At 47.6% G+C, this 15,329-nt stretch overlaps 2 protein-coding genes across 6 annotated transcripts in view; one reads left to right on the top strand and one right to left on the bottom strand.

Moving 5' to 3' along the window:
• Positions 1–15,329, top strand: part of Dock2 (dedicator of cytokinesis 2) — a 378,635-nt gene that overhangs the window by 187,636 nt on the left and 175,670 nt on the right. The window lies entirely within an intron of this gene.
• Positions 1,702–15,329, bottom strand: part of Insyn2b (inhibitory synaptic factor family member 2B) — a 102,464-nt gene continuing 88,836 nt past the window's right edge. For both annotated transcript variants that reach the window (XM_074057761.1, XM_074057762.1), the window contains one exon: positions 1,702–4,578. In XM_074057761.1, coding sequence (XP_073913862.1) covers positions 4,392–4,578 — 187 coding nt within the window. In that variant the 3' untranslated portion in view covers positions 1,702–4,391. The remainder of the gene's footprint in view (positions 4,579–15,329) is intronic.

A 15,329-nucleotide genomic window follows, 5' to 3' on the forward strand; every position in this document is an offset into this window, starting at 1 on the left:
TGTAGCAGGCAGGAAGAAATCGTGTTTGTGGAACCTTGGGTGTAGGGGAGGGACGATGTGGTCAATAGGAATTTCTGCTGTCCATTGGCTAAAAGGAGATGGGAGGAAATTGAGGTGAAAGTACACACGAAGGGGACTGTGACCATTGAACTGGTCAGACATGTTTGGCACCAAACACAGTCAGTGTTGGATTTGGATGTGTGTCCCAGCCCTTTCTCTGCTCACTGATGATCATAAAATACTGTTGTTTCTTGGAACTTAAAAAAAGAAATACCTTTTCAGCACACAGCAAGTTGTCTCAAGCAGCATAAAGTTAGTGCCTTTTCAAGTGAACATTCTGAGGCTCTGCTCTGCTGATGAAGGTCGGAGTGGGTTCAGGCCCAGCCACCATAGTTCCTGGATAGCCTCACACACTCCACCTACCACTCCTCACTTCCTATGGGGTAGCTTCAAGGTCTGAGCGGACCACAGCTTTGGTCACTAATCCTGCTTCAGATGGAGGGGACCTGGCTTTCAAAGTCCCTTTTGTTGCTGGAATACTTGATTTGGTGCCACAAAAGCCCTTCTTTCTCCCTGAGGAGGATGCTGTACTATCTTTTGACTCACAGATACTGAGTTATAAGGCCAAAAAGAGTTCGTTCCTTGCCCTGCCTTGTCTCTGACCCCAACTACAGCCTTCTGGAAGCACCTTCCCTTTTTTCCACTTACCTCCATCAGCAAGTAAATGAATGAGTGTGTATTCATTAGGCACCTGCTGTGTACCCCACATGGGGCTCAGAGCTTACTCTCCTGATGCCCTGTAAGGAGGGGTTATGTTTTTAAGATGAGGAATCAGAGGCTTACAGAGATTAGGTAACTCGTCTACATCAATCACAGAGAAAAGGTCGTGGAATGCTATCAAAACCAAGAATCTGATTCCACATCCAGATTTTGTTTCGTCTTTTTCCCCTAAATTGGTATCTCTTAGAGTGGGAGACTCACTCCAGATGTAAACAAGATAATTCTATGTATTTATTTTATTTTTTGATAGTACTGGGATTTGAACTCAGGGCCTTGCACTTGTCAGACAGGTGCTCTGCCACTCAAGCCATACCCACAGGTTCCACAAGATGGTTTTAGATGGTTCATGGCCAGACAGAAACAAAACTAAATGAAAGAAAAATCCAAATGTTGATACACAGGAGAAAGTTCTTTTCTTTTCAAATTGGCCTTAAGTATCCTGGTCAAGTACAAAATGATGTGGCTTTTGTACACACTGACTATTCTCTGATAGTCTTTCTTCACATAGAACTGGTCTTAGACTTAGCACCCTGACCTCTAAAGGTGCAGACACCTTTGAATTTAATAGTCTTCATTTCATCGTCTTCTGTTTTGGGGACACGATAACGGCTTTCCTTGTATTAGTTATACAAAGGTAGCTTTTAAAAATGGTGAATGTCTGTTGATCCGTGCTGCCTCCCCTGCTCTCACAACACAAGGGTCCCATGGTGTCATCCTGACACTAAGCCCAATCTGTTCTCTGTTCCTTTTTTGTTTGTTGTTTGGATTTTGTTTCTTGAGACAAGGTCTCACTATGTAGCCCAGGCTGGCCTCAAACTCCTGAGATCCTCCTGCTTCAGCCTCCTGAGTGCTGGGATCACAAGTGTGAACCATGTCTTTATAACCCAAATCAACCCAAGCTAAAAATGGAGTCTTAAAACCTAGGAAAAATATGTAAGTTTATTGCAAAAGATAATATCCCATTTAAAACAGTTAGAAATTTACAAAACCTTACTTGAATATATTGTCTTTAAGAGGGCGCTCTATAGATGAGCTGGTGTTAGGGTCCACGGACAGTGAGTACACGCTGTTTATCTACAGAGAAAGCAGCTACATTAAACTTGATCTAGCAGTCTTTTCCCCTTTGATTTTATAAAATAATTTTTGCTAAATTAACCTCTCTCCATAAAACCATGTAACCTCAGATACAGCATGTTTGTAGGGTACCATAGCAGATGTTACACACTATTTTACAAAGCAGCTGTGATTTTCACATGAGTGGATGAGCAGAGAGTTTTGGTATACGTTTGTGTGTTTGCTTTTCAACATAGAGATGATTCTTGTTCATCAGAAAGGTGTTCATCGAATCCCTTTTCCTTGGAATGATTTTGAAAGTTCCATTTGCAGAAGGGACCTCTTCCTCCCACTTTAGATCCATGGCCCCAGCAGTGGAGAGTTGTGCTTTGGTATAGAATTATCAGAGCCTTGGTTGGTTGTATTTCTAGAAATGTCAACATTTTCCAATTTAGATCTCATTTAATTGAGTTGAGGGTTTACGGGAGGCCTCTATCTTGTGATGTGTGTGTGTGTCCGTCTGTCTACACACACTACCTCAGCCATTTCATCATCCCAGCCTAACTGGGGCAAACGCTCCTGTTTCTGTCCCTTTGCTGTCGGAAGGTGCACAGAGTGAATAAAGTAGGTAGAGTAGGTGTTCTTACCTGCATCGAAGAGTGGACTTACTAAACGGTTTGCCCAGGTTAGTGGGTACTCTCTTGCCTGGCTCTCTTAATTCTAGGAGCAGGAGTGCTTTCATTCCAATGTGATGCTCATTTGAGATTAGTGTAAGCGAGGCAAATGAAGATGGAGGCTCCACAACCGTATAAAATTATGTAAGAGATCCCGAATGGTTTTGGTTTATTGGATTATATTCTGAGCTGTTCTTTTCCACAGCCGGGGCCAACTGAGAGCTGATTGTATGGCTACAGAAAGAAAGATTGGTGGCTTTTAGCCAGGGGTAGCCTATCTTATTGCAGTGTGGTTTCTTAAGCATGACAAGTGTATTTATCTTAATTCTAACTTGACGTTATGTATTCCGGTCTCATTTTGTGGGTTGAAACATTACACTAGCAGCAGAACGAGAACATCTTGAATGACATTCTGAGACTTAAATAGTGCAGGGCGAGAGTCCTTGCCAAGTTTCCCTTGTGCTGTCCCTGAAATAGCTCTGTTCATGGCAGTGCTGTGCTGGGGAAGGTGAGATTGTTGGGTGGTTCGCTCAGTTCTTCTCCATTTGCTGTGGGGGTGCCTATACCCCAAGTATACACAGGATGCTGTGCTCAGGAGAGACCCTGGCTCAGCCCCTGGGTCTTCACGATGGGCTTACGAATGCCTTCTTCACTTAGGTGTGGTTCGCTGTACCAGAGTCAGTCCCAGCACAGACCCACAGGGAGTTTAATGGGAAGGAATCTGTGTCTTGGCCTCTCGCCCCTCATCACAAAGACTATGTAGTGATTACTTGATTATTTTAGGAGCTTGTTCAGCCATGCAAGTTTGACTGGACCTCCATGGGTGAAGCTCTTGTCAAAATAATGAGCCAGACCTAAAAGAACTCAAACTTTAGAAAAGTCTTTAATTCTAAAATGGAAAGAACTAGATAGTCATCCCAGTCCTGCTAGTTGGGTAACTATTGCCTGGTCACCAGAAGGGGAGACTGTAGAGCAATAGATGTTTGAACCTAGGTACAAGACTGTCACAGGGATGAATAGGTGAGGGGGAGGTTGTGTTTTATCTCAGCCTTACTTATGATGTCACAGCCTGTTCTGAAGGACAGGTTGGTGAGTCATATGATCTTTGATGTTACAGGCAAAGGAAACTTGGAATCTTCAAGCTCCACCTGCTATTAGATTCCTCTCTTTGCCTGGTGGTCTCAGGCCCCAGGCAGAAGTGCGTGATGGTTTAGATGACTGGGAAGAACTATAGCTGTGAAACCCTCTTAAATTCCAGTTGCAAGGGACAGCCACATCAACAAGTCCAGATACCCTGGGGTGACCTAATTCTGCCACAGAACCCCACTGCATGAGATGACAACTCTGTGATTTGGGATCAAAGGGCTGATTAAAAATGAAGACAACTGCAGTCTACCGGGGAGCTCTGGCATTTTAGGCCCTGACCACTTCTGTTGTGCTTAGCTACTCTGATATCTGAGAAAACTGCCAGTTTATTTACCTATCTTTTTCCTGGAGCACCTACCTTCTAGCCCTCCTCTGTCTTCCTGCACCACAGAACACTTTTTTTCTTTTGGGCTGATGAGCGAGGGAGGAAAGGAAGTGTTCAGTATCATGGAGGTGTAGGCAAGTGTGGTGAGACGTTGCTCAAAGTGGGGCTCTGGACTTAACAGACCAGGATGAGATGCTGTGTGTGACAGGGAACTCAGCAGGTGGCCACAGCAGTGTCTAAGAGTCCTCAAGAAGCAGTGACGCACACTCAGGTGAGGTTGGTGGCCAGGGGTCCTGCAGTGGCCACACTGGCGGGGCTCTCCTGTTTCCTGTTTTCCAACTAAGCAGCGGAGAGGCCCCAAGGGCAGCATGTCTCCCTCCAGCTCTGGGAGCAGCGTGGGAGGCCCCACCAGCTCAGATCCACCAGAAACACTTCTTCTTCACCTTCTTGGTTTTCCGCCGCAAGTCTTGTTTCTCGGGGGGTGGAGGCTCTGCTGGGGACTTTGGTGGTGAAGGTGCCTCTTCCAAGGGTTCTGCCTCCTCCATACTCTGCAGCACTTCCTGGAACCTGCCTTCCTGCTGTCGAAAATCATACTCTACACTGAAAAACACAGAGAGGAAGGAAGGAAAGTCAAGTCCAGTCAGCACACTCCGGTTGGCCTCACCGTGGTATGGAAGGGTCTATGCGATGACGTGTAGTATGGTGGCCCAAGGTGCGTCTGTTCAGTAAGAAGTGGATCCAACCTCTCCCTTACGTCTGTTTAGTGCTCCTCGCTGCTGATGCTTTTGTGAAATCTGCTGCACTCTAAGAGATAAATAATCTAAAATAACACTGAGCTCAGTTTCCTCATCTGTGACGTGGGGGTAGGAGTGGCACCTGTCACCAAGGCTTTCTTTGGGATTAGTATGTGCAAGTGAGATGATGTGAGGGGCTCAGGGAAGGGAGTGATGTCATGAGCTGTTAATGGCACCATTTTTAACGTGCTGTTGCGGATATACTCTGCCTGGCTGTGAATTACTTTGCAACTTAGCAGTGTGACATGGAGAGCTCTGCCTAGAAGGCTACCTCATGGGATCCCTTGATACAGATAGATTTAGTTGCCCCTCTACCCGTAGGCATTTCCTCATCGCCTTTTCATGGTGCTCTTCGGTTGGGGTGTTTTGGAGGCAAGGCTACACTTTGTGCCTTCCTTGCTGGTGTTGTGTTAACTACCACCAAGGTCTGTCAGGTAAACGCGAAGCTGCGGGGGACCAGCGTTCCCAGAAGTTGAGGAGCTCAGCATTGGAGAGAAGCGCTGGCCTGTGAGCATGGGGTGCGATGTGTGCCCTGGTCCTGTGTGTTGGGGACTAGGTGTGCAGGACAAAGGAGCCCTCAGCACTTGGCTTAGCCTCCCCAGAACCCAGAGAACCGAAAGAGCAAATCCTGGCAGACATCCCTACAAGCTGCGTGAGGGCTTGCTCTGTCCTTAACCGTTCTCTTCCTTCCCTAGGAGATTTCCTTATGGGGGAGATTCAGCAAGGGGCATTTGGGGGAAGGCTCGTCGCTTTTAGATGTGTCTTTCTCTGCTTTCATACCAGGGCTCTCCAGAGGTCCTTGGATGAGAAGCCAGCATGGCAGTGGGACAAGGGGAGGGAATGTGGAGTCATGAAAACAGAACATGCTCCTGTTCAGCCAGGAGGAAAATACAATGCCACGTGTGGAAGATGAAAGACCTCATGTTGCATTGAGCAAGGCTGCAAAGCACCCGCAACCCTCTTTAAAGGGTCATCTGCCCTTGTTTACGGTCCCCATGTCACCTCCTAGAGCTCATGATCAGAGTTAGCACCACTGAAAAGGTAAATCACGGTTGTCACATGTAACAGATGAAGCTCCAAATGGTGCGAAGTCTCCAACCATCCCAAGGTAGAGGAGGCAAGGCCAAAGAGACAGAGGGCAGAGCCACATCTCAAAGCCAGAGGCTGAGGTGTTGGTTGTTAGGGAAGTTGGTAAAGCTATTTCGTGATCTCATTTCAATAGTTTTGGTAAGCTGTACCCAGATTTTCCTCTCTTATGCTGCATCCTTTCTCTCTCTGCTCCTCCTTGGTCCTCTCTATAGAACCATCCTCCTGGCAGGGTGACTGAGTGTTTTTCAAAGCCAAGCTCATCAACTGTGAGACCTGGGGAGGTCATTTCCCTATTTCAAGTGGCAGAATGGTCATCTGCTAACTGATCATGGTACCTACTGCCAAGATCGCAGCCAGGCTTGGATGACATTTGCATGTCTAGTACACAGTGCAGAGCGGGCACCAAGTGTTCAGCCAGTCAGTCAACAAATGTTGATTGAACATCATCCATTTGCCAGGCCCTCTTCTAGGTGTGAGAAGAGTGGTATACTTACTGAGGCTCTCCCTGGCCTCCTGGCACTGCTAGTCCAGTGGCTTTGCATCTCTAGTAAAATGCCAGCCCACATCAATAGTGATTTAGAGATATTCTAGTCAAAGCCCAGGGTTTGTCAGGTTAGCTGGGAGAGGCAGCCACAGTCCTGCACACTGAGTGTTGCACTTACAGGATGCCTTGCCCAGGTGTGTCTTGGAGGTGGAGTGGCTTTTGGTTTGCACCACCTGCACCTCTTTCTCCCTGGTAGAAGCTTAAGGAGAATGACTCAGAGGCTGGGGAGAGGTGTCTCCAACAACCTCTGCATTGCACAAGGAAGAACGTCAAGCGGTGAGTTGCAAGTTCTGATTCTTACTCTTTATAGCACTGGGTCATGTGTAGTTCTCAGCTAGGGAACAGTCACATTCACAGTTCTCCCAGCTACCGAAATAGCCCTGCCTGACCTAGAGTGGCAGAAAAGCCATCTTCATGGTAGCATACCAGACAGAGCCAAAGAGAATGGGTACCCTCTGCTAATCCTAGACTTCCCGTGCTGTGTGGTACAGAACATCCTATCTGATTGTCCCTCCATCCATCTATATATCCATCCATCCATTCATCCCTCTATCCACCTATATATCACCCATCTTTCTATATATCTGTCCATCCATCCATCTGTCCACCCATGTGCCCATCTGTCCATCGGTCTGTCTGTCTGTTCATCCATCTGTTCTGGGCCCAACATTGTGCTAGGTTCCAATGACAGAAAAGTGACCTGGCTACTGACCTTGTGGATGTTACTTCCCAGTGTTCAAGATAGGTGACTAATGTAACAGTTGCTTTTAAAATATGCTCCTTTTTTCTTTCAACTACTCCTACTTTCCAGATCTCCATCCATATGTTCCTGTCATACTATCTGAACACACATGAGCTGTTTCCTCTACTTAAAGTTCTGACTTCATACTTCAAACTGTGACCTCCAACAAACCACCTGAGTGTGTCACAACTTACAAGTGTCCCAATATTTATTAGAAAAAAAATACCTCTGGGTGATTCCAGGATGTGTACAGAATTGGTGGGCCTGGGAAGAAAAGAACCAGGAAGCAGAAGGGGAACTGTATCATTGTCCCAGCCTGAGGTGCAGCCCTGTATGAAGGCTGGAGTGGCAGCACTCATGGTTCTAAACCAATACTGCCCCACTTGCTGGCCGGGTGACCTTAAACAAGTTCCTCTCTTCCCTCCACTCAGCTGGACATGGGGGTTATAATGGTGACCTTGCTGGGTCGTTGTACAGATGGGACACAATGACAGGTTCAGTCACCATGCATAGGACACAATCTCTGCCCACTGTATGCATCTTTGCTATGTCCTTTGTCTCTCTCTCTTAGGCACAGAGTACCTCACCTGCTCCTTCATACCGTAGCTCTTCAGTCACTGTGCACCCTGCCAGCAGCATTGCTCTTCATCCCTCCCTGCCGTGTATAGTCAGAGAAGAATGCATCTCTGTCTCTATGGAAACGCAGAAGGATTCCATTATAAACACTCCCCTCTGCCTCTTGTGACTGCCCCTAGTGGTCTTGATAGTTGAAAGGGGATTGAAAGTGACTTTCTATCCAAGGCCACGCAAACAGCACTGTGCTTTGGAAAGAAACTGATTAATGTTTTCAGGCCAAAGTAATTTATTAACATAAAGGAAAATTGTCACCTTTCTTCTTATTCATCCATTTGACAAACTACTGTTTAGGTTTTTTTTGAGGGGGGAAGAGGGAGTGCATTTTGCTTCAGTGGCAGCTGGCTTAAAAAACGGGGAGGGGCTGGTACCCCCTTCCTCATCTGCCGTTCATCTTGAGGCTGGATGCAAGAAAATGCCAACCACATTCAGTGACCCCTCGAAGGGAGAAATGAGTTGCCAACTTAGTGAGGATCCAAATAAACCCTTAATAGAGGGTTTTTTGTAGATTTGGGGGATGGACTCACTGCTTGGGTTTTGGCCCAGATTTCAAGGTAAAACACCTCTAACCTTTCCAGCCTTGTCTTCCTTCTGTCCTTCCTCTTACCCTTTCTACGTCACACTGTCCACATTCCACATACTCTCTGTAGTCCAGGAAGGATCTAAGAAAAGGTGAGTGTTGAGAGCTTAGTTTTGTGCCCAGGTGCACAGTGGTGCAAATGGTAGTCAAGAAATTGTTACCATGCAGGATTCAGGACTGAGCCACTGCGACAGTTCAGAGCAGTCAAGGTGTGTAGGGTTGGTCTTCCCGAGGATGAAGGGGACACAGGACCCATGTTCAGGGATGCCCAGTGCCCTGGGGAGCCTTGGGGGCCCTTCACATCCAAGCACATGGCTGAGCACTGTGCACATTGCATTTAGAAAACCATGTGTGCAAACCAGGAAGATGAGAACATCCTGGTTTCCCTCCGGAGAGCACCTCACTAATCTTGCTGACAGATGAGTGTTCCAGACATCATGCCAGGTGAAAGGCAGAGCATGTTTTTCTAGGTAATTGGGAGCAGCAGAGCTCTATGTCATGGCTTGCCTGGTCCAAGAAACACGAAGGAAGAGATTGAAAAGACAGGCAAATAGATAAGTGCAGGAGCAAATCACAGAGCTAGGTTCCACATGCAGGAACCTGACCAGGCAAACAGAAGTTGGGTAAGCCAAAAGGACACACAGGTTTATATGGAAACAAAAAAATAGTGGGGGACAGTGGCTCACTCCTTATAATCCTAGCTACTCAGGAGACAGATAAGGAGGATTGTGGTTCAAAGCCAGCCACATCAAAAAGTTTGCTATATCCTGTCTCAACCAATAAAAAATGTTAAGCTCAGTGGCATACACCTGTCATTCCAGCTACTCAGAAAATGTAAATAGGAGAATCACAATCCAGCACAGCCCAGATATAAATACAATACCCTATCCCATAAATAAGGAAAGCAAAACGGGCTGGGGGTGAGTGACTCAAGTGGTAGAGTGCCAGCCTAGCAAGCTCAAGGCCCTGAGTTCAATCCCTAGTACCACCAAAAAAGAGAAGAAACCTCTTGCATTTATATAATAGACACCTTCAAATTTGTAGAACACTTCCAATCTGTGCTTTTGCTTTGTCCTCTGGGTAGCCCAGGAAAATGGAAGGCTGTCATACCCATTATCAGATACGCAAATTGACTAAGGGGAGTTACACTGAGTGTCTATCAGATTGGAACCTCCATCTAAGCCTGTGCAGGCTGATGTAGCCAAGTACTTCCGACTCAGCGGCTTACACCATATTTCTCACAGTTCTGGAGGCTGGGAAGTCTGAAATCAAGGCACCAGCAGACTGTCTGGTGAGGGTCACTTCCTGGTTCGAAGATGGCTGCTTTCTCCTGTAACTTTCTTTGGTAGAAGGGGCAAGCACACTCTTTCATGAGAGCACCCGTCTCACTCACCAGGGTTCTACTCTCTTGACCCGGTTGCCTTCCAGGGGACCCCCTTCCTAACTGCCGTGACATGGAGCATTAGTATTTAAAAGGTGAGTGGGGAATGGGGGGACAGACAGCCCATAGCAAGAGTCTTCTGTCTCTGGGGATCAAGTGTTTGCACAAAGGGCCTTTCAGGGTCGTATTTTCAGGAGAGGAAGCAATGAGTTTGTGGCCCCTTTAGATCAAGACACAGCAATATACGATCAATAATATACTTAGGAGAATTTGACCATCATTTGTGGAGTGCAGGTCCACAAATAGTCCAGACATATTCCACTTGCTTACATCCTAGTCCTTCATAATTCTCATAGCCCCATTAAATGAAAGACAATATTATCTGCATTTCCAAATGAGGACACTGAGGCAAAGAGCAGGTAAATACTTTGCTAAGGCCACACACCAAGTGACAGAGCCAAGATCTGAACCCTGGCTGTCTAGCCCCAGGGCTCCAGCCCCGAGCCACACCACCTGGAGGAACACAGTTAAATGAGCCTGAGTGAGAACCGGACTGCAAAAGGGGTGTGTGTGTGGCACGGTCACCAAGACCTGGCACTCCTGAATGGCCCCACAGTCCTCTGCAGAATGAGGTGCAGGCTGCGCTGGGCTGCATGGAGGACGTCTGTGTTCCAGCTGGCTGTCCATGGTGCAGCACTCTTTTTAGATTTCAGGACAACCCCACTTAGGAGGCAGCATAGTCAAGATCAAGGTCTGGGCTCAGTAATCTTAGGTCTGAGGTAGGTTTTCGATGTCGCCAGTGGGCTTGGCGGGTACAGCTTGCTATTTTGTAAAAAGTAATGTTGACAAACCACTACCCTCACCCCTACATGGCAAGCAAGTTGTCTCTCTGGCATCTCCCTGAAGACAAGACACCTAACACCGCTCTGCCTCTTCCCCATCTCTCCTTGGCCCGTCACCACAGAGCCCAGGGGTACCACAGGTGCCTCCTGCAACATTTTTTTTTTTGTCAGTACTAGTACTGGGATTTAAAGCCAGGGCCTCACATTTTTGGGCAGGTGCTTCACCACCTCCCCAGCCCCTTTCGCTTTCGCTGCTTTTCACATAGGGTCTTGCGCTTTTGTGAGGGCTGGCCTTGGATCAAGATCCTCCTGCCTCTGCCTTCTGAGTAGCAGAGTATGTACCACCATGCCTGGCTGCCTTCCTGTTATGGCTTATACTCTCTCTTCAACAAAATTAGAGATAAGGGCAAAATAGTTTCTGCTGGGTATTGAGGGGGTGGGGGGAGAGGGAGGGGGCGGAGTGGGTGGTAAGGGAGGGGGTGGGGGCAGGGGGGAGAAATGACCCAAGCCTTGTATGCACATATAAATAATAAAAGAAAAAAAAAAAAGAATTAGCTACAGGAATTGATGGATCCAGGGTACTGGTCTGACCACTTGGGTAAATCACTCCACTTTGGAATGTGATTAGGGGAAGAATTACAGCCTGGGATAGTGGAAGCTCTGGTTTGTATGTCCCCACCCCCATAACACCCCGAATGGATGTTGCTCCCAGTGACCAGTTCGTTCCTTATTTACAGGATGTAATTTTGAACCTCACAACCTATGGCCATTTCAATTGGCACACCCCCCCCTCTCCTGGGGCATCTGTCTGCTGACAAGTCCTCAGAATCACAGGTTCTCTTCTGGGCACAGAAATAAGCAGAGCCATGGGTTAGAAATTCTCTTGGAAAGAAGTCTGGCACTGTGACAAGTACTTTAAGCCCTAAGAAAGGGTCTGTCATCTGGGAGATGGAAAGGGACAGAAAGATCTCCTAAAAGTCAGACCTGGGTTTGAGCCCTGGTTCCCTTGGATCTTGAAAAGCTTACTTAACCTCTGAGTCAGGGTTTCCTTTTCCACAAAATGGGAATATTAATTTTACCCACATTTTAATGTCACAGGGAGTCTGAAATGAGATGATTCACGAACAGTGTTTAGCAAAATGCCTGGCACACTGTCTGCATCAGCAAACAGTAGCAATTACTATGGGAACTTGACAAGGAAACAGTATTGGGTCATTTGTGGTCATCTGAGGACTTGGTACCCACAGCACCTGCTTGTTATTCCTGTGCACTTCTCAACTTGCTCGATTTCGTATTTATGGCATGTTTCAGCCTCTTAAGCTATCAGTGCATTAAAGTAGGTATCACTTTTATTGCAGAAAAATTGCTGATGCTATAAATCCTGCTTCTTTTCTCCTTAAACTTGGAAGAAAAAAGGGATGAAGTCCCTGAGAGAACCAGGGAATAGGGACAAGTAAAGGTCTGGGATATAGCATGTCGGGGCTCTGAGAAAGTCCACCTGTACCCCACACCTGTGGCTGTTTCCTAGAGAGACGAGTTAAGATATGTTCTTGGCTGTTTACTGGGGCTGCTGACTGTATTGCCACAACATCCACATTCACGAGGGGATGGCGCAGCTCAGTTCATGCTGGAAATGATGCTAACTGCACATGCAGCTGGGGTTACTGGAAAGAACAGCTCTGCCATATGTTCTATAATTGTTTCTCACTGCAGACCTCATTGCTGGCTGCAGAGGACCGGAGTTGGAAAACTGTGACTCTTGTACCCACCTGGCTCCAGGCTAGAAGAGCATGAGAAACAGACAGAAGGAAAAGTAGTGAATAATTTAGGTGCAAAGTTGGTGGCTAGACCTATAGGACTGAGTGCTTGCAATTTCCAGACAAATGCCTTTTTCTCTGGCTAGGTAATCACGCTAAGTGGCAGGCAAGGCCAAAGCCCAGTGGCCAAACAGCTCAACTGCAGGATGACACCCAAGGAAGGGCTATAAGTGCCACCAACCCTATGACCTGGGCAGCTCACTGGCTCTCCAGAGCCTCTCTTTCCTCTGTAAGGCGGAACCCTGGCTTCCCTCCTCCCCCAGCAGGGTGTGCAGTTCTGAGGTGGTGGCCTGTATTCCAGGGAGCCTCTTTGTCCTATCTGTCGCTTTCAAAGCTGTGAGGGGAGCTCCAGGGAGGAGACTGCAAGGTACAAAGGGAGCTCCTGCAGTGAATCATCCTTTGAACATCTGCAGAGTTCTCAGTCAGCCTAAGAAGGATTTTAACTGTCAATAACACTAATGACAGCCAGGAATCAAGCTTGAGGTCTGTGGAGTTCGAGGACATGCTAGGAGGGTTCCTGCATGGTGTTTAGCTGTCTGCAGTTTCCTTGGTTTGTGAGCATGGTATGACTACAGCCCTCCCCGGAGCGGGGATGACTATGGCAGTGGCAGTCAGCATTTGGTACACCCCAGGACTTACCAGAGGGCAGTGCCCAGCATTTGGGCTCCTGATTGGGAAGCCACCGTGGGCTTTAATGGCTCTCAACCTTATTTGCAGGAGAAATGTCAGCTTGGATTGCAAGCAGTTTCTGATCTCAGACGAAGCCCAGGAGTTGGGCGATGTGGGAGGAAGGAAAGGCTTCTGCTGAGGCCCCTAAGCAGGGCATGTGTGAGTTTGCACCCCAGAGAAAACTGGGAGAGGACAGCTCTCTTCTCACTGCAAACAGGAGGCACGGGAAGCCAGGTTTCTCCAAGAGCAAGGTCTCCACTTCCTTCCTCCCCTTTGCCTCCATTCTTACCTGCACCTTATGTAAATAGGCCTGTCCATCACCATGAACCCTAAAATCAAAGCCAAGCAGTCAGGCACCTCATCTTTTCAAGGAGGCATTAAAAAGCAATGCTAGTTTCTGGGCTAGTTTCTGAGCCAGTATTTTCTATTCATGGACTGATTGTACAGAATCTTCCAGGACAAAACCCTGATCGCCTAGCTCAGTGTTCTTCCAGCTTGAGCCTTTCTCAGGGGGCTTGCTGCAACTACAGATTCATGTCCTCCACTGAGGAAGCAGGTTTGGGGGTGAATAGAGTTGGGATCAGATGCATATGGCCCAAGGTCACGCTTTGGGAACACGTCAGGGTCTGCAAAGCCTCTGTATGCCCTTGACTGAGCAGAGCTCAGTGATGGTAGAACGCTCCACCAAGCCCTAAAAGCACACAGATAGGTCTGGCCTCTGAAGGCGGCATGCAGGAAGTCAGAACTGAGCTCTGGGCTTTCTGTTGCAATGACTGCTTCATCTTTTTCTGCCGCAAATGCTTAATTAGAATATTATAAAGTATCTGCCTCAGTTCCTCCTCTGTAGGATGGGGGCACTTTAATCAATCCCACAGAGTCGTGAGGATTACGTGTGAAAGCAGAAAGTACTTGAAGTACCCAGTAAGTAAGAGATACTCTTGAGTGGCAGCCTTGTTCTCATTTCTTTCCTGAAGTTTCTTCTCAACGGACACCTGCGCTTGGCTGCTGTACTTGTAAAAATGATCGAATAAAATCAATAAACTGACCTCCCAGGCTTGGAATAGCACAAGGTTTACAGTTCTGGGGATCAGACGTCCTTCGGAGTTGTAAATCACTGTGTGGTCAGAGCTACGTCCCTGCTGGAGACAGTGAGACATGGCTCTTTGCCTCTTCAACTCTCAGGGGCTGCCCACATTCCTTGGTATGTGACCACATAGCTTTGACCTGTGCTTCTGTCCTCTGAGTCTGACTCTCTCCTTCTGTCCTCACGAGGATCCTTGAGAGGACATCTCACCTGGGCTGCCCAGGTACTCTCCAACCTCAAGTCCTTCACAGTCACACCTGCAAGGCACCTTCTGCCGGATAAAGTCGATCTTCACAGGAGTTAGGATGTAGGTGCCTCAGTCACTATTCTGCCAACTACCCTGAGTCTAGATATTGAACCAAGAGGTACTGCAGCCTGGCACTGGTGGCTCACATCTGTAATCCCAGCTACATGGGGGACTGAGATTGAAAAGATTGTGATTCGAGGCCAGCCCGGGCAAATAGTTCACGAGAACCCCATCTCCAAAATAACCAGTGCAAAACTGGACTGGAGGCAAAGTGGTAGAGTGCCTGCTTTGCAAGCACAAAGCCCTGAGTTCAAACACCAGTCTCCCCAAAAATAGAGAGAGAGGGAAAGACAGAGCACTAGAGAGAGCCTGCAGTCCTTGTAACTTAGGGATCACCGGGACCCCATGGAGGAGAGATTTCAGTCTGGGGAGAGTTTGGTGGCCCCCACAGTGGTGCAGAAGTCCTAGGCAGCAATATTAGATGGTCATGCACACCAGGATTGCAATGTCCTGGGCAAGTGCAGCCTCTGAGTCATCAGAGGCAGGTTTGACTAGGTTCTGTCTCACTGAGAGTGGTAGCACTCCAAGTATTTCAAAGTTGACAATCCATGAACTACACCCACTCATTATTTGATTCAGTGCAAATGGATGTACGTCAAAGTCCCTGCTCTGAAGAAGAACCTCATGTCCCCACCCAAGGGTGGGGTGCACTCAGATGGAGACAATGACTTTGGGGTGATCCAAACAGTGGTCTGAAGCCCTCCTCTGCTCTCTGTTCCTCCCCACATCCACTGAGTCACTCCTTGCTTTGACGAGAGTCAATTGTGCACCAGCTACGTATAACCCACTGGCCGGTGTTTTTGAGATACCAAAGAAAGTCATGGCCACTGAATTCTAATGCCCTGGGATCAATAGTACCACAGAGGGTG

Source organism: Castor canadensis, chromosome 16 (genome assembly GCF_047511655.1).
Source record: "Castor canadensis chromosome 16, mCasCan1.hap1v2, whole genome shotgun sequence".
In the NCBI taxonomy this organism is placed as follows: domain Eukaryota; kingdom Metazoa; phylum Chordata; class Mammalia; order Rodentia; family Castoridae; genus Castor; species Castor canadensis.